The 17,816-nt window shown below is 36.1% G+C and overlaps 2 protein-coding genes across 2 annotated transcripts; both read left to right on the forward strand.

The window, feature by feature from the left end:
• The first annotated feature begins 254 nt into the window (after positions 1 to 254).
• On the forward strand, positions 255 to 4,585 carry LOC116296422 (DENN domain-containing protein 11). The gene is made up of 8 exons (XM_089034177.1): positions 255 to 514; positions 1,789 to 1,888; positions 2,112 to 2,273; positions 2,433 to 2,574; positions 3,000 to 3,138; positions 3,436 to 3,561; positions 3,846 to 3,993; positions 4,375 to 4,585. The coding sequence occupies exons 1-8, from the start codon at positions 301 to 303 to the stop codon at positions 4,583 to 4,585; spliced, it is 1,242 nt and encodes a 413-aa protein (XP_088890303.1). The 5' UTR covers positions 255 to 300.
• Positions 4,586 to 7,279: 2,694 nt separating this feature from the next.
• Positions 7,280 to 9,023, forward strand: LOC148909559 (conodipine-P1-like). Its single transcript, XM_089034179.1, has 2 exons — positions 7,280 to 7,609; positions 8,709 to 9,023. Exons 1-2 carry the CDS (start codon positions 7,388 to 7,390, stop codon positions 9,021 to 9,023), a joined length of 537 nt encoding a protein of 178 aa, XP_088890305.1. The 5' UTR covers positions 7,280 to 7,387.
• The last annotated feature ends 8,793 nt before the right edge of the window (positions 9,024 to 17,816 follow it).

A 17,816-nucleotide genomic window follows, 5' to 3' on the forward strand; every position in this document is an offset into this window, starting at 1 on the left:
TGCGCCCACGTTTTCTATTTACAGCGGTAATTGCCAAAAATGCGCGGTTTTATTTCTTTTGTTTTTCTTTTTGTTTTTCTATTTCCTGATACTTACTTTTACTTCTTTCTCTTACTTTTTGTATTAAAATCATAAATTCTATCCTAATTCAAAAGAAGCAAAGATATTTTTTAATCGTAATCTATTTTTAGAATTTCAAATTACCAAAACTACCTTCCCCTCCCCACTCAGTAACATTTTATTACATTCCACAGGGGTCCCACCAGGGACAGGTAGTCTAACCACAAGAATCACTAAAATATGGCGGATGATTCGGCGCTGGTCGAAGCCGAAGAATTACCCGATGTATCGTATGATCCACGAGGGCATATTCACCAAAGCTCCCTTCAAAGGGAAATCGAGAGACCATCTAACATTTCTTTACCAGATGATGTAGAAATTTTCGCTCCGAAGCCGAATACTGTTCCGGATTTGATTGTTGCTGTTTTTGTGGTGCATTTCGACACACGTAAGGGTAAGAATTTTATACCACTTTGATTCAAATTTTGAATCTATTTATAAATATATTAGAAGAATATTTTATAACCGGTCCGTTTCTTCATCTATTGCGCATAAATTATATGTTTTTATCTTTATGGAGTTTTACGATTTTGAGTTGAGATTGTTGGCCATGGAACATATGATTTTTGTTGTGTTGGCGAACATCACATGAACAGTACATCAATAATCACTCAACCAAAACAAAACAAAAATAGATAATAGTTACACTAGTTCTTAATGTAACAATCTTTGTAGATTGTGGATACTTTCTTCGGGGATTTAAGAATGACAGTTTTATATCTAAACATTTTAGTATTCTTGGCGAAAAATTGAACGCAAAAAGAGAGCCATCGATGATTTGAGATTTAGATTTTTTCCACCCCCTTTGCGCGTGATGTCGTACGATCGTCATTCCATTTAATTATTTAAAAAGCTTTAGATATATTATCTACTTTGAAATATACAATAAATTTGATGATAATGTTAATACTTTGATCTGCACGATAATACTTATAGAGACGATAGTATTAGTCTGGACTGGATTTTACTATATTAGGCATCGTCAAGGATCGTCTACGATTTCAGACCGGAAGTGGATCGCCATTCATGAATGAGGGATTGTCAGGCAATAATGTCGCAATTGTTTAGGATAAAAATTAATGCTAACAGTATGCATGACGAAAATAGAGACATCCTTATGAAAAATAATATCATCTTATTAGTAAAATTGTTTTTAGATAATCAAATAATTTCTTTTAGATAATTAAAGAAAATCTATTTACATGCAAACTATTTACTAATCTACCTGTCCCATAACCTTTAGGACTCTTGAATGATATAAATTGATGTGAAGAAATGATTGATATGAACCATGATTAAAGAAAAAGAATTTGGTCGCTTAAATAACTGGGACAAATCCAGGGATGACTACCCTACTTCTACTTTTTCCATCCTTTCCAAGCTTGAGTATTATATGGCGATACGTTTTCATAATATCATATAACTATGCGGCCAGTATAGCCGCAGATGTTGGGTTTTTAGTTTAGGTCAATGTAACCATCACTGTCTAACACAATGGAAGCCATAAACCTGTAGCTATTGTTGCGGACACATGATTATAAAAATGGGTATAACATTAACAGTTTATCTTTCCCAGCAAAGTTTCTACCTTTCATTCTTTCCTTTGCAGCATTCAATATATATTTATCATTATATTGTTTGTTCATGTGATTGCTTTGGTTTATTTAGGTAATATTATAGAATGGAAATACCCCAAAGACGTTGACTTAAGTGAGGTGGAATTCAAGGCATTAGCAAGTGGTTCACACACCATTACACAGGATTTTATGTAAGTGATTGTTAAATCTATAAAGAGAGTCTTATTAAGCTGTTGATAAAATTTTTTGTTGCTCATTTAAAAAAAATTAGTTATAATGGGAAATAATGATGGAAGAAAGGTAAGGAGGGTACTCATGGGGTGTAACATCAGCACACCTTTGAGTGGGCGTGGTGGGTATTGGTAACCTTCCCATTTTTTAATACTATTTAATATTGTCATTTGACATTTCTAGATACTTCAAAACTAAGGATAATTTATTTGGACTGAGTTGCTTTGAAAGGATAACAGTTGATAATGCTGAAGAGAGAGGGTCCCGGATGAAATCTGTTGGTATTCTATGTGCAAGATACACATCACTACATGAGCACCTGCCTTTCTTGGAGGATGAAGTGACGTAAGTAATAAACCTCATCTCCTAAAGGGGGTGGGGAGGTGGCTGACCATCCAATCCACCCCCTTGGATCCACCCTTACACATTTAGATTTCACAGTGCTATTCCAAAAGTCAGCATATATTTCACTTGAATTTTAACTTTCAATTCTATATTTGACAGGAAACAGTTAGACAATCCTGGTCACTATGAAGACCTTGAAAATTACTACCACAGTTTTAAACATTGTATAGTAAGAAACAACTTTGTAGCAACACCACCGCCAGAGCATTTACCAGGACTGGAAGAGATCCCTGTCTTAAAGGTGATGAATAAATAATATCTGCAACGCATACATGCACCTATATGTTTTTTTAGAGACAGCAAAATTCTAAATGGGAGGAGTGAGAGGGGAAGATGAAAATTCAATGCATGTATGTTTAATTGATAGATATATTTTGAAATTAATTAAACATTTGAATTTTTTTTAAAGAAGCTGGACTAAAACCCCTATCTGTTCCCGATTCCACCATCACTAACATGTGTACTTATAAAAAAAAGAAGTTGGAGGGATGGAGGTAAGGGGGACAGCAGGCCCTCCTTCCTTCACGCACCACACACCTTCCACATGTACACCTTGTATACCATACATATGAGCCACAACATTAAATTCTACCTCTTGCCTATTATAAATGTATACAAAGGTGTTATATTATCTTTGTAAAGTGCTTACCTTTTACTTTTTTCTAGATAACTCATCCTGCAGGCTGCTTCCTACAATTTATCAACTTCTTTGGAGACAAAATATTTGCATTGTGGAAACTTGTATTGTTACAAAAGAGAATTTTATTTTTCTCACCTCCGCCAGTGGGCGTGGCTTGTTATAGAGGTAGGACTCTCTCTGTCTGTTTTGTATATGTGAAAATGTTTGAGTGGTGAAAACTTAGACTTAAACTTAAACTTAGGTCAAGCGCCAAGCTTCACATGAGCTGAACCTAATGATATCAAAGACAGACTTGTTATCCATTCTTCCAATTAGGTTTGGCTCATGTGAACCTCAACATTTGACCTGAGCCTTATATTAAAATTACCAAGAAGTTTTATAGTCTCCTCACCTCTTCCAGTGGGTGTGGCTTGTCGTAGGATGATTCTGGATGTTAAAAATGTGGTAAATATTTTCTTCCAGTTTATTGTGCATGTCTGTTGGCCAGTCATGGAATCCCTTTTGGTTTTGAAACTGGCAGTAATCCACTCTTCTTTACGAATGTATGTGACCTGGAAACATTACACAATGAGCACAAGTACATAGCATGTGAGTACATACGCTTTTATTTTGGCCTAGATGGTCATAGAAACATGTAACAAGACAATAATTTTACAGAACGTTTTGTTAAATTTTTATGTTTTTTTTTACTTGTTTCTGGGTCTAAATGCCGTACCTACTTGGTAACAGAGTAATAAATAAATGTGTGATGTACAGCGCAGTGCAAACCCAATGATCGTGCATGTGCAAATTGTTTTCTTCCAGATAAATTCCAGTTAATATATAGATCCACTGATATATATTTGAATGGATTTTGTTTAACCCTTTTGCAGGTACAACAGAAAAAATATTTGAAACCAAAGAAGGTGTCTGGGATGTGTACATAGACAATCAAAATATACAGGCTAAGGGTTATCTCAATATAATGACACACACCAATCATGCTGACCGAGAACGATTTGAAATGCTTGATATTTACAGGTAAAGCACTATTGTGTGCATTATATATTACACACTCCTTTGGTATGTTGCAACTAGCTGTACTACTGGATGCATTGTCCTTGTTTATAATAATCCCCTTCAAGGTTCCCTGCTCCATCTTGAAACACAACTGTGACTGTTCATTGAAGCCAGACTTGACCATGACCTTGCGATGATGGCACAGGAAGCTGTGAAGGGTATTAATATGTTATGAGGAGCTTCCATCTAACTAACAGGAATTTTTTTTGTCAGGCGAGATCAATTGATCAATGGTGGGGAAGTTGTTGATGATGAAAAAATGTATACAAAGTGAGTATTCCATTGCAGACATTTTCTTATCATACTTTAGCTTTGCTCTTACCTTTCCTTTTTCTCCCTTAGGTATTCTGTTCATCTAAATAACACATTATTCCAGGCTTTATTCGAAGTAGCCTCATCCCCTGACAGAATACTCAAGGCAGAAGTAATACAACGAGTTGGTTTGGATCCCAAAGCTGACTTAACATTTCTCAATGATTTGACAGAACTTTATGGTATTGATGTACAAATACCTGAACCAACCTGTTGTCCATTTTATGAACCTATAAAATAACAAGAGATTACAAGAGATCAAATATTAAATAACATGGGGATGGAATTATCAAATAATACATATAGAGGCACCTACAGTAGGTGTGATAGAGTAATTCCTGGCAAGGAAAGACTCAAAAATGCAGGAAATATGGCATCTTCAAGAAGGTACATTTTGCATTATTCAGGGGAACACAAGATAACCTCACGGTAAATGTGCCCCTTTGGCATCTGCAATATTTGTCTCAGGATTAAACCAACTCTACTGAACTTCCTATATCTTCCTATGGGTTGAGTGACAAAGTTGGGTGGGAAACAGTAAATTTACCATCATTGCCATAGCAGGCAAGAGATTACGAAGACTTTTTCCCCTTCCCTTCATCTGCACCATACTTGATACATTCAGCTTTACTCCCTCCATCTGATCAATAGCTCCTCCTGCTATGGCTCTGATTAAATTTGCCATAATGTTTATTGTCATACCAACCAACTTAAAAACATTGTGATACCGGGTTAGAGCTGTAACTTGTACAAAGCTTTCAAAACTTTTCAAATTACAATGGGGAAATTAAAGAAGATGCATTTCTATTGCTTAGGGTGGGTTAGTATTATAAAATATATTTGAAATAGTATGACTGATATCAGAAAAATGTATAGAACTATCAAATTATATTACTAGATTGCTACAAGCTTAATCATTTTAGTCGTGATATAAAGGAAGGATTGGTCTTCCTTGCTACGCAAGTGATTGCTTTATAAGTTAAGCCTGGTTGTCACTAGCAACTCAAGAAGACGCAGCTCTAAGATCTTACCATGAAAACCAGCGATGCATGCGCACACGCAATAGCTAGAGAACGGAAAAGTTTGTTTTCCTTGTGTTGGCTTGCATTACTAGCGAGAACCAGGCTTTTTCCCTAGTCTTTATGACATGACCCAAAAACTGACCCTAATTCCAGACGTTTGCGCAACAGCATTTTGGAGCTGGCCACGTGTTGTTAGATCTTTTTCTCTGCTTTGCATATTATATGGGACATCAGTATCTTTTGCGCAAGACTGTTGTGCTAAGAACCACCGATGCTAGTCCTCCGGTGTAACTTCTCTTAAAGAGAAGAACTAAGACAGAGCCTCCGGGTCATTTTAGAAAGAATAAAATTCTTCAACCGTTTGTTTTCCTCGATACACCTTATTCTCGGAAACGCAGAACCATTATTTTCTCGACATTGCATACTAATTGCTTAAGATTCCACGAATAACAAGGCCAAAAGAAGTTCTTCACTCGTATTAACTTGCTTGTTTTTTTATTAATTCCGAGAATGCTCGCAAGTGCGTTAACGAGAAAAAGGCCTATTGATGACGCAAACCTTTTGCGGATAGGGTATTTTTATTATGGCGTTACTACCACTACCAGCAATCATTGCAGCGCACATTTTCTTTTTCGTTTAAATTTTTCATTTAATGAGAAACGCTAAATTAATTTCTTCAAAATGTCTGAATATTAAATTTCGAATTTTTAAAGTACTATATGCATGTTGTTTTAATAAAAGGCTGAAATTGGTTTCCGATAGTGAAATCACCATTCTAAGAAATTTAATGTGTCTTTACTCGAGTACTTTGGACTCTATATACCTATTATTAATTTTCCTAAAGTTTCCTGGTTTTAATTGCGCGCGCGGGGGATCTTAATTCGCCGCGGCAAAGTTTGTTTATGGTATTTATGGGTTGCACGCACTCCCAAGAGAGTTAAAAGACGAAAACATGGCGGCCATTGTGGTACCGTTAACAATGGATGCTAATGAGAAATCTTTCGTTAAATGGTACCAACATGGCAGCAATGACGTAACGTGCAAACGAAGAATAATGTCGGGGCAAGACAAAATTTTAAGGGCGATTCTTTGTGGATACGATTGCCATAAGAATACTTTGGTGGATGACCATCAGAGCTGTCTCAGTCTTGTAAAAGATCTAAACGTTTCAGTGTTTAAAGAATAATTTTTGGACTCTTGTTTTCTTAACTCGCAAAACGTAGAAAAAGGTATAACTAGCTAAAACTAGTGTGAAAACGTAGAAAAAGGAAGGTGTTCTTGAAAATGATTTTCATAAAGTTATGCAAAATCAATCACGTAAAAGAGGTGTGTGTGGAATCTAATTCGTTCTTATGTTATTAGTAATATCACGAAACTCGACACTGACCATCCAATCAGGTTGAGTCATAACAACATGAAATTCCAACTTGCTAGACATTACGAAAAAGCAAAAACGTGAACAATTCAAAACATTTTCATGGTTATTCTAAGTTTCCTATGGGAGATCACCTTATTACCAAACCAAATGTCGCTTTTGCTTGGTCCTAGATGAACTGCGCATGCGTAATCCGATATTCCACCAGACAACAAATGGAATGACCAGCCATGCATCATCAACAATTTATAGCATTGATATAACATAAAAAACAACTAAATATAAATGGCCGCCTAATTCTTAGTAAGGACACTGGATTTTTATAACTTTTGAGCTCCTGGATAAAGATAAATCACCATGAAGGTTGGCCACTGATTGGTCAAGACTTGGAAGCGATTTCTTGTTGCTACGTGAAGAACTGTGGGAAAATGGCAATAGATTCGTCGAAAATCAAAAATCGAAATAATCACTGAATGAGTTAGATTTGTGGTAAAGAATTTAGTCTTAAAAAAGACGTCGATATTTGAACGTTGTGAAGTCATTTGCCTTGAAGTCAAACTGAATCTATCATTTACATCGTGAAATTTTAGGAAAGATTTCCTTCTACTTCAATGGAAAAGTTATTCTTTAGAATCTCGTACAATAGATGTTACCGCGAATGCTGTTAATAAGAACTATTGGTGTGACAGAATTGCTCGTCGTCTTGACGTTTGGGCTTTATTCTTGTTCCTGGTGTCTCATTAACTCGACTCGGGAATGTGCAGCGGATGGTTACTCGAATGGTTGCAGTGTTCCGTTAGGCATGGAGGCACCTTACAAAACAAGTTTTACTCCAGCCTGTAATAAACACGATATCTGTTATGGATGCGTAAGTATTTTGTTATAGTAGATTGTGCTGGGTTTGGTATTTGAAGTGGATCGATGGGCAAGTTTGTGGTTTGAGTGAGGCGAACTAATAGAGCGTATAGGCGGTACGAATGTTGTGTCTTTTAACTTTCCTATAAAACTTGCTTTACATCGGTCAGTCTCTAGAAAGGAGTCATAAGAATTGCTCCGTGTAGCAAACACTAAGCTATACATTTACCGCCGATATATATGTATTTATTTTCGGTTCTCAAGATTATCTAAGAATATAAAAGTTTTGTGAAAAGTTTTGTCTCTTGATGCGAAGACTTTGAAAACCTCAGTTACTAGGCTTTTACTCGACGAAGGACTAGCGTCCGAAACGTCAGTAAGTTTTTTAATATTTTCATCTTTTCACGGCGTAAAATTTACCTTTATCATTAAAAAAATTTACAAAGGCAATACTTTGCGGCCTTGAAATGTAAAGAAAATCAGAGGGAATATAAAATACATTATTTCTCGAGCTCTTGACATCGTGATGAAAGGTAGCCGGTTGGATGAACCAGCAGGAAGCCATTGTCATCAACAGGTGGCAGAATTGATACTAAACCTTTTGATTTAATTTTTACTCTGATAATCATTTGAGATTTTGCCTTCAGGCTGCAGACTGAATAGGACACAGGGTTCCCTTCGACACATTGCACCAATGTCCAACTCCGTAAAATCCCCATACCCATCCCACAGTCAACCATTATTAGAAATGATTATTAAAGGCCAGACACTGAGGCTGGGTTCACTGCCAGGGTTTTATTACGTCCTCAGTGGTTCTTTTACGTCCCTCCTTTGCAGGATGAGTTAGTGTCCGAGTCATGCAAGGTTTTCTCCTCAGCTATTTTAAGACCCGGAGTATTGGTTCGGCTGAGGCTTGAATAACGATCTCCCGCTCGAAAGCAGTCCGACACTCGACCAAATGAGCCAACCTAGTGGCGGTTAGACTACCTTTTCTGGTATTTGTTTGGATGAATCAAGAGTATGGGTTGCTAGGCAATAGAAGAACACTAGTCCAGAACTCTCAAACCTTGAGGTTGAAAACTTACAAAGAATATTTTCTTCATTACTTACAGGGTCATCATTATAACTGGACACGCGATTTGTGCGACGATGCATTCCTCGCGGACATGAAAAACATGTGCAAGCATCTCCATGGCAACGTGCGACGTAAGCGATTCCTCAGTGCTCTGCTGGAAGTCTGGTACTTTATCCAAGGTATCAGTAAGGACGAACGCCGGTGCAATCTCTTTGCAGAGATGTATTATAAAGGAGTCCGAACGTTTGGAAAGTCTCATTTTGAGATAAGAGACCACGATTATTGCTGGAACACGTGTGCTGATAAACACGGAAGTCCTTTTGAGGATGTTCCACAGGAGTTTTTTTACTAAAATATATGGAATATATTGTGCATTTAAAAAAATCGAAACGAGCCAATCTGGGCCGGTATCGCAGTAAAAAAGAGAGAGAGAGAGAGAAGGAAGGAAAAGAAAAAAGCTAATTGAGAAAGAAATGAACCAAGGAAAGAAGTAAAGATATGAATGGATGAAAAAAAAGACAATCGTCGCAATTTGTCCGCATCATAAACAATAAACATTCCTTGTTGCTAAAATTACCTGAAAAGCACATCAACACTGGCGAACATGTTGAGGATTACCAGTTTAGTCCGGTGGAGCTTGCTGCATAACTTTGGAGACTGCTGGGGCGGTCTGTGTCTATTGACTATTGCACCGTTACCTTTATCTGTCATTTGCTCCGGTAGAATGGCATCACAGCTAGCCATCACGATTTGATGATAAGTTAACAAACGTTTAATGGTTGTTGTGTGTGAGTTATTTTTCATTATTGGTTTTATTTCCTGTGGCATGCGGAGTTCTTCGGCTAACCAAACTCTTCATCTCTAAATTTGCTTTCAAATCTCAGAAATCATGTAAACTTGATACTTTTGTGGGCAAATAAAATAAATAAAATGTCTGCTAAACAAACCTTACCTAACCCTTCTTTCCTAAAAAATTCATTCGTATTTCTTATTTTAAAGAAAGAAGATGGTTTATTTCTAGTTATCAGTTGCACCTTTTGACAACCATCTTTCAAGTAGAAAATTATGATCTAAGCTTAACAAATTATATTTAAATATTATCATAATCATCATCGAATAATAAATCTAGACCGGCGTACTTTTACTTGGAATACAGTGCCCTTCTTCAATCCTTTCCTCTCCGCGATCAATTGCCATAGTCACGTGATATTTCATCTGTTCAGTTGCTTTGTTCAAATTGCATCGGGATTTTCTGTATGGAAACGAGATACATAAACATGGAGTATTGATCTAGTTAAACCTTTACTTCGCGTTACCTGCTTTGCGAGACAAATTTATTGAAAACAGAGGTGGCGCCGGTGGTAGCGGTGAGAAAGCTCGCCCCTTACCAATGCTACCTGGGTTCGATTCCCTGGGTCGGTGTCGTACGTGAGTAGCATTGCTTGTTGGTTCTCTAATTCTATTAGGGTACAAACAATTGGTCATGGCAGTACAATAAGATGATAATTGCTGCAGAAATTACCAAATGAAAACAAGATCTACCGTTGCAGTTTCAAGGACTCACTAGTGCAGAATGGACTTGCTGCGCACCGGATGTGGCTAATTTTGAACGGTAGAGCCAAAATGACATACTAAAGTATCACTGTAGCCAGATGACAGATGAATATAGAATGTATCAGCATAGAAAGTATAGTATGGCTGCGCAGAGATAGAAGGAAGCTGATCCACTATTATCTATAGTACAGTACCACAAGAGCACAGGATCTTCTTTAGGGTCTGTCGACCGTGAAGTTCAAACAACAAATTCCCTAACCTGAGTTCATTATACGTTCTGATTAGTTCTGTTCTCAGTCTCTCTTCTTCCTTTTCACTATGCTTCAAGATGCTTTTAAGAACTTCAATTTCCCTTTCTAAGCGAGTGATTTGGCACTGCAAGTGTTCGTTTCGGTCACGTTCTGTTTGTATATCCAGAGAACGTGAAGCCAATTCTCTGAAAAAGATAGAAAAGTTTTTCTTCAAGGCAACAGCACGTCTTCTCTAAATTCCAATTTTGTTCCAGAGTCAACTGTGCCCCGACTTAGAGCAGTCCAATGCAGTAATGGCGATAAATGTCATTTCGTTAAACTGTACATCGGCAGTGCGCCGACATTTCTGTAATACTATTTAATTTATTTTGTTTTATCTTTAACCTACATGTACCTGTCCTTGACGTCCAGTTGACTTCCCAATGCGACTGACCATCGTTCATTTGCTTCCAGTTGTTTCATGAGCTCACTAGGGGAAAAATAAAATGTTATTATGGCATTGACTTTACGTTGATTTTATTGGATAATTGAAATTCAACGACTTCAGTCTGTTTTACTTTTTCGTTTCCTCGATATCACTTGCAAAGCAGCTAGCAACAATTCCCATTTCTACCAGTACTCGGTCTAAATAGACAATGCTCATGTGTTCGCTTGTTGTAGCAACGTTTGTGACGAAAGTTTTGAAATCGCGCGCGCAAAGTTGGAAGTGTTATCCAATACTGTTTGCCGCAACTTGAAAAACTAGTCGGAAAAAATGGTAATATGAAAGACTAAAAAAGGAAAGGATAAGGAACAAGGAAGTGAAGGAAAAAGAAAGGCATCGTAAAAGAAAAGAGAAGAGAAGAGAAGAGAACTAACTACAGCTACAGCTGCTCGTATGTTACATCCTAAGAATGGTTTCCTTGGTCACCAAATGTATTTTTGGAAGTAATAAAAGCCTACACTTAAAAGTTAAAATCATTCCTTCATGGTTATTTCAACTTATATACACCTAAGAAAAAGATTCTCAGGCATTGACAAAACAGTCTCCGAAAAACAATTAGCCGTGAGTTTTCGAGAATCAAATGTCGTAATACTTTAAATTGTATTTTGAACTATGGTTTTATCGGAACTCAAGCATGTTAAGGGTTGGTTAAATAATGGATCACTGAAAAACTATGTTTATGCAATAACTCTATTAATTTTAAAGCTACTATGAAATTGAGTGTTCGGGCTAAAATCATAATTAGGTTTCTTAAAATTTCAAGGATGGTTATGTTCACTTCCGGTGGTCACGTGACCTTAAGGCGAGAAAAATAGAAATTTAAAAATGGGCTGACGGTTTTTATTTGCTCTCCTTAAGGTCACGTGACCACCGGAAGTCGAAAAGTCCATGCTTAAAATTTTAAGAAACCGAAATATCATTTTAAGTCCAAAACTCCGTTTCAGAAGCTTAAGCTTAAAGTAAATGTTATTTTTTAACAAACCGGTAAAATACCAAGCCTTAACATGCTTGAGAAGAAGAGAATTAGCAGTATAGCTTTTATACTCCAATATGTTAATAAAAAACACCGACTAATCGAAATATGGTAATCAATATAACTACAAGTCTCTAAATCTTACAAGTGCAATGTTTCAATTAATCCGAAGGACTTATTGAGTCCTTTGATGAGACTAGTAACTTTCTAAGTGCGTGCGTTAAACCAGTGAGTTTGAGGCAAATTCCTTTTAAATTTGTTCTCACAAAACGAATATTTCAAAATTTCAAAAACAAGTGTAAAGTTCTCCTTATCTACGCATTGGTCTATGCATTAACCTTGAATACAGCTTTGCATGAGCCAAATTAGTTTATTGTGACCAGAAGATACCTAAGCACAATAGAGACTGTGCATAGATGTTTTCTCAATACGAGCGTCATATTATGACATAAGTTTACAGCATGACTCAGTTCTCTCTCTCTCTCTCTCTCTCTCTCTCTCTCTCTCTCTCTCTCTCTCTCTCTCTCTCTCTCTCTCTCTCTCTCTCTCTCTCTCTCTCTCCTCTCTCTCCTCTCTCTCTCTCTCCTCTCTCTCTCTCTGAGTCTCAAATGAGCCTTAGCTATAAAAAAGTATATTTGTCATAACATGCAAAAAGCATGCTATTCACTCTTTGAAGCCGAAAGAAATCAAATTAGTTCAAGATTAATTTTTTTCTTCTTTTAAATAAGAACAAAAAATGGAAGAAAGGTAAATCAATGTCAGCATGTGTTTCACTGCTTGAATAAGAAATGAAATAAGCCTTTACTGTACTTAATGAAAAGTTTTTTTTAGATAATTGAGAACAAAAACTCGTAAGGAAGGTATATCAGCATGCGATCCACTGTTGGGAAAAAAATAACGCTTAGCTATTACAAAAGGTACTCGCGATAACAACAAAAGTTGTAAGTGAGTGAGTGAGTGAGTGATACTTTATTTATACTCGAAAAAAATTCTATCAATATAAAAATTGCTTTACAAGAATGTCGAGTTAAATAAGAATACAATTTAGACAGCTAAAAAAGTTTATGAGAGTCCAACAGAAGAAAGCTTTCTTTTAAATTCCCTTATACTTCTAGCTGACTTAATATCTGAAGGCAAAGAGTTCCATGCTTTTGCACCTTCATAGGAGAACGCACGTTTGAGGTACTCAGTGTTTGGTTTCGATAATTTTAAACACTTTTCTCCCTTCCGCAAATTATATTTTGTAGTTTGATACTCAAAGCGGTCTCTTAAACTTTGAGGTGCAAGAGCATTCAAAGTCTTGTACATTATTGTGGCTTTATGTTTCTTCCGCCTGTTTTGAAGTAAAGGACAAACGCATGATATTATTAAAATAATGAAACCCGGCTTAAAATCTGACGTGCGGAGTTGTTAATTAACCGCCACCTTTATTAATATCTATAATTCATTATTTTCAGATTTTCTACCAGAGCTCTACCATTAAAATACATTTCCTATAATCCCATTAAAGCAAACTTATTTTTTTTCAAATATAAAATATTGCATGATTTTCATCTGAATGTCGTAGGGCAAAAAACCTCAGGTGCTCGAAAGGATTAAATTAAATTTTTGTATTATATATTACGCGTGCCATTAATTTTAAATTAAGAAGAATCACCTGTTAAATATAAACGAAATAACAACGCTCAAAAACTTAATCAAAATAACTGAAGCAAGATGTCAGAGGCTAAGGTAAGTGAATTGATGTCCACATTATTGAAAAGAATTCGAAGTGACTCTAATAAGTCAGAGAAAACAAGTCATCAATATTGAAAATCTAATATTTGGGGACTTTCAGTTGTATCACTCAACATGGGAAGCGATTACCACGCCTCTTATGCAGCAACAGCACAGACAGAAAGGCTTAAATTTCTTGACTTGTCTGTGTAGCCTCTAGTGTTGGTGTTGTAATACAGACACTTTCGACAGTATGAACTCTAGGCACGGTTGTACGGAGGGTGCATAGCGCTATCCAACGGATAAATCTTATCCACTTGATAAATCGTATCCACTTGATAAATCTTATCCATTGGATATATTTATTGGATAACAGTGTGGAATCATTTATCCATTTGAAAAGGATTGTTCAGTCGGAGAGAGGGAAGAAAACATTTCGTTTAGGACAGTACGAGTGTTTTTGTAAAATTCTAAAAGGCGTAGATAACCGGAAAATCAAATTTATCAGGGTTACGGCTAATCAAGAAAAGACCCAAACTTACAGCACTGGTTTTTCCAGTGAAATTAAAACCTTGTCTCACAAACTGAACCAATAGCCGTAAAAAAGTTAATATAGAATATTTCAATAATGAATGGTTGTGACAGTAAAATACTAGTATTGGCATTTGCTAATTTACTATGTTTTATAACATTATTATTTTTACATTTATATAGTTTTTTAATTTACGTTACATTAACTAAAAAGTTTGATCTCAACTATGAAGATAAGCCAACTCATAAAGGTGTCGTGGTAGATAATCTTTTCACCGTAGTAAGAGCAAGAGTAACTGACGTTTCGGACGTTAGTCCTTCGTCGGAGTCAATCATTTGAATCAATTGACTCCGACGAAGGACTAACGTCCGAAACGTCAGTTACTCTTGAGATTAGCAGAACACTCGAGACTTCTAACACTTCTATTTTGTTCTGCCGACCCCTCGCGTGCTCTATATAACTGCACACAGCATGATGCGCGCTTTTTTTCTACTGTCTCTTCAATATTACTTATTATATTCTGTTTCATAACAGGATACTTGGCTATCACTGGCCACCATAACCTGCTGTGTCTTCATAGTCAGTGCAGGTAATTTAATAAAATTGCTTTATTCATAATAAGACTTCCTTTACTAAATAAAGTTTCACAAGGAACATCGAAAAGCAAATCTTTCTATTATTTATGCATTTTGGTAGTTACTTTATTTCCCTCTATTTAATTATAGGTAACCTTGCTCTGCGTCAGCCGGCAGTGGCGAGCTCAATTATAAAAAGCTGTCAAAAGTGTTTCGCATCACAAGCAGTTGACGGTAGTTCCCTAACTCACTACGTGCAAAGCACTGGGTCCTTTGAATACTGCATGCACTCGGCTGTACAAGAAAATCCCTGGTGGAGAGTAGATCTCGGGAAAAGTTATATTGTGGATCAAATTGAGGTACTCGGTAGAAGTGACTGCTGCACCGAATACCTTTCTGGAGCCATTATTAGAGTAGGTAAGAAAATCAAAAAAGCTAAAACGTTTAAAAATTTGGTGTCCCGGGTCATAGCGACAGACCGTTATAGCGGTGCACGAAAGAATAAACGAGATTTTCTTCATGAATATGCGCAGTAAGGTACATATGACGCATTTTCAATGTAACTGCATCAATTCTACACTTATTTGATCTATTTAATTGATACGGACAATCAAAAAAATAATCAGTGAAATATAGTATTATGCTATATCATTGTAAACCCTACACTGGTGCTGCAGAAGGCGCTCAAAACAGGAACGAAAATGTATTTCAGCATGTAAAACGCATGTACAGTAAATAAAATGTTTATCCATCTCGCGGCGGCTTTGTAGTACTGTACTGTATATATAGGTCTACCATAATTGCAGTTCGTTTGTTATATTGGTCTTGGGCCCTCAGTAACTGGTGCGCATGCTGTTGTGGTGCCGGATTCCTGACTGTATTGGTCGAAGAAGAAGTTGAGTAAGGCGCAATAACTTTATCCATAACGTTTTGTCTAAACAGGAAACAGCCTGTTGGAGAATGGTACCAACAATACCGTATGTGGGATAATTGGGGAATTGAGTGCTCCTTTAAAGAAAGCCTTCAGTTGTCCTACTGGTATAAGAGGAAGATACGTTACAATTCACCTGACGGGAGCAGAAAAAAGCCTTGAAATTTGTGAAGTGATTGTGAACAAAAACCCAACAGGTAAAAACAAACAACAGACAATAGAAAAGTCTTCTTTTGAAGCTTTCTAAAACTTGTTTTTTTTTGCAATAACTTATAAAATTTCTCGCGGGCTGATTGGTTATTTTTTATAATCAATAAGAGGACAGACAGATAAAGCTGACGTCAACGAGCGCGCGCTCTTCCCGTTGGTTGTTTTGATCGCTAAAAATGAGAAGTTTTTATCGTTTTTGTTATTGTAAAAAACAAATAAACATAAGTTTTTAATGTGTCTGTCCTCTAATTGGCGATAAATTTCGTTTTCGGTAATTAACTCTTACATAAAAAAGAGGCGTCAGTCGTGATCTTAGGTTTTTAAATTAACAATGACGTCACTGTGCTCACTTTTTTACCTATAGAGCAACGCGAACACGCTGCTCTTTATCATCTTAAGAGCCATTATTATAATAATTACTAATAATATAATATTCTATAATATAATATAATAATAATATTCGAGAAAACACTAAAAATGTTTTTGTTCAACTCGTAACTTTAATCTACTTTATCACTTAAGAATTTCATCGTTATATTTGTAAAGCGCATTGAGAATCTATAATGCACTGTATAAGAACATATTTATTATAATTACTCTTTACTCTTTTTCATAGAAAATGTCGCGCTTGGCCGAATAACTGAGCAATCAATTACATATGCCGATAGCTCGAAAGCAGTCGATGGAAACAGCGATGGAAGGTTTGAAGCAATGACCTGCACACATACTGTACCATCAAAAAATCCTTGGTGGCGCGTTGATTTTAATACACAAAGAGACGTTTCAGAAGTTTTCATAGTGAACAGAGAAAGTATTCCTGAACGACTGTCAAACTTCGAGATACGAATAGGTAAGTATTACAATTGAAAGAGAATAAATAGAAGTTTAACTACCCCTCTCCCCTTTTATCCTTTTGCATAGTATAGTCTCTTTCATTTTTCAATTTATTATATATAGTTAGGATAGTACGCGCGCGCTTATTGGTCTAAAACTGGTGAACAGAGTACATTGCATGCTGACGCCATCCGTCACTACTCTAAGAACGTTGGTCCTCAAAGAATTTCATTCTTACGTTCCTAGCACTGCATGCATAAACGACACTTCTTTTCTAGTTGGCATGCGCAGTGAACACTATTTTCTATCGAGGCACCTCCCATCTGACTTTGTAAATATTCTAATAATTCTGTTACACGTGTTAGGTAATAGCCTTACGAATGAAGGAAACGACAATCCTCGGTGTGGTGATACTTTATACAGCATGGCAACTTTACCCAAGGCATCGTTCTACTGTAAGCCAAGGAAAAGTGGACGTTACTTGAATATTCGGATAATAGGTCAGGATGCAGTTCTAACCTTATGTGAAGTAGAGGTTTATTCAGAAAGCAAAGGTAATTTTAAATATAAAATGCAATGTTCATGACAAATAAGAAATTGGTGACTTTGAGAAAAGCTACGGAGAAAATGAAATGTTTTTATGACAACCTTTTGAAATAAATGAGCGCAGAAAATGTCTGAGTTAAAATTCAGAAATTAAACTTATAGAATTATTATCATATGTAATTTTATTTAAACTATTTCCACCATATATTCCTGCTCTTCTTCTTCTCACAAAACGAACTAGTTAAAATGACAATAAAATGATAGGATGAGTATAAAACCAGTGTTTCAAAGAACAACACATCCATGCATCCAACATTTCAGTAGGATTGCTGATTGTTGTCACATTAGAATTTACATCCCCCATTATTGTTGATATTTATATATTGTAAAAGAACGAATGATGTTTAATCTTTTCGTAATATAATTTCATTTCTAACCAAATAATTTTGTACAAATTTTCAAAGTTTTTCTTGCAATATTCGAGCTAGAAGCATAACTGTGAAACTATATTATAACACAGTAATCAAAAAAGCTCATTA

Source organism: Actinia tenebrosa, unplaced genomic scaffold (genome assembly GCF_029948245.1).
Source record: "Actinia tenebrosa isolate PJP-AT-01 unplaced genomic scaffold, QUT_ActTen_1.0 PGA_scaffold2__45_contigs__length_23673736, whole genome shotgun sequence".
Classification (NCBI taxonomy): domain Eukaryota; kingdom Metazoa; phylum Cnidaria; class Anthozoa; order Actiniaria; family Actiniidae; genus Actinia; species Actinia tenebrosa.

Coding starts and splice junctions, on each gene's coding strand:
- LOC148909559 (XM_089034179.1), top strand. CDS start 7,388: ATGTTACCGCGAATGCTGTTAATAAGAACTATTGGTGTGACAGAATTG. Junction 7,610..8,708: donor ACGATATCTGTTATGGATGC/GTAAGTATTTTG, acceptor CATTACTTACAG/GGTCATCATTATAACTGGAC.
- LOC116296422 (XM_089034177.1), top strand. CDS start 301: ATGGCGGATGATTCGGCGCTGGTCGAAGCCGAAGAATTACCCGATGTA. Junction 1,889..2,111: donor ACCATTACACAGGATTTTAT/GTAAGTGATTGT, acceptor TGACATTTCTAG/ATACTTCAAAACTAAGGATA. Junction 3,994..4,374: donor GAAATGCTTGATATTTACAG/GTAAAGCACTAT, acceptor TTTCTCCCTTAG/GTATTCTGTTCATCTAAATA.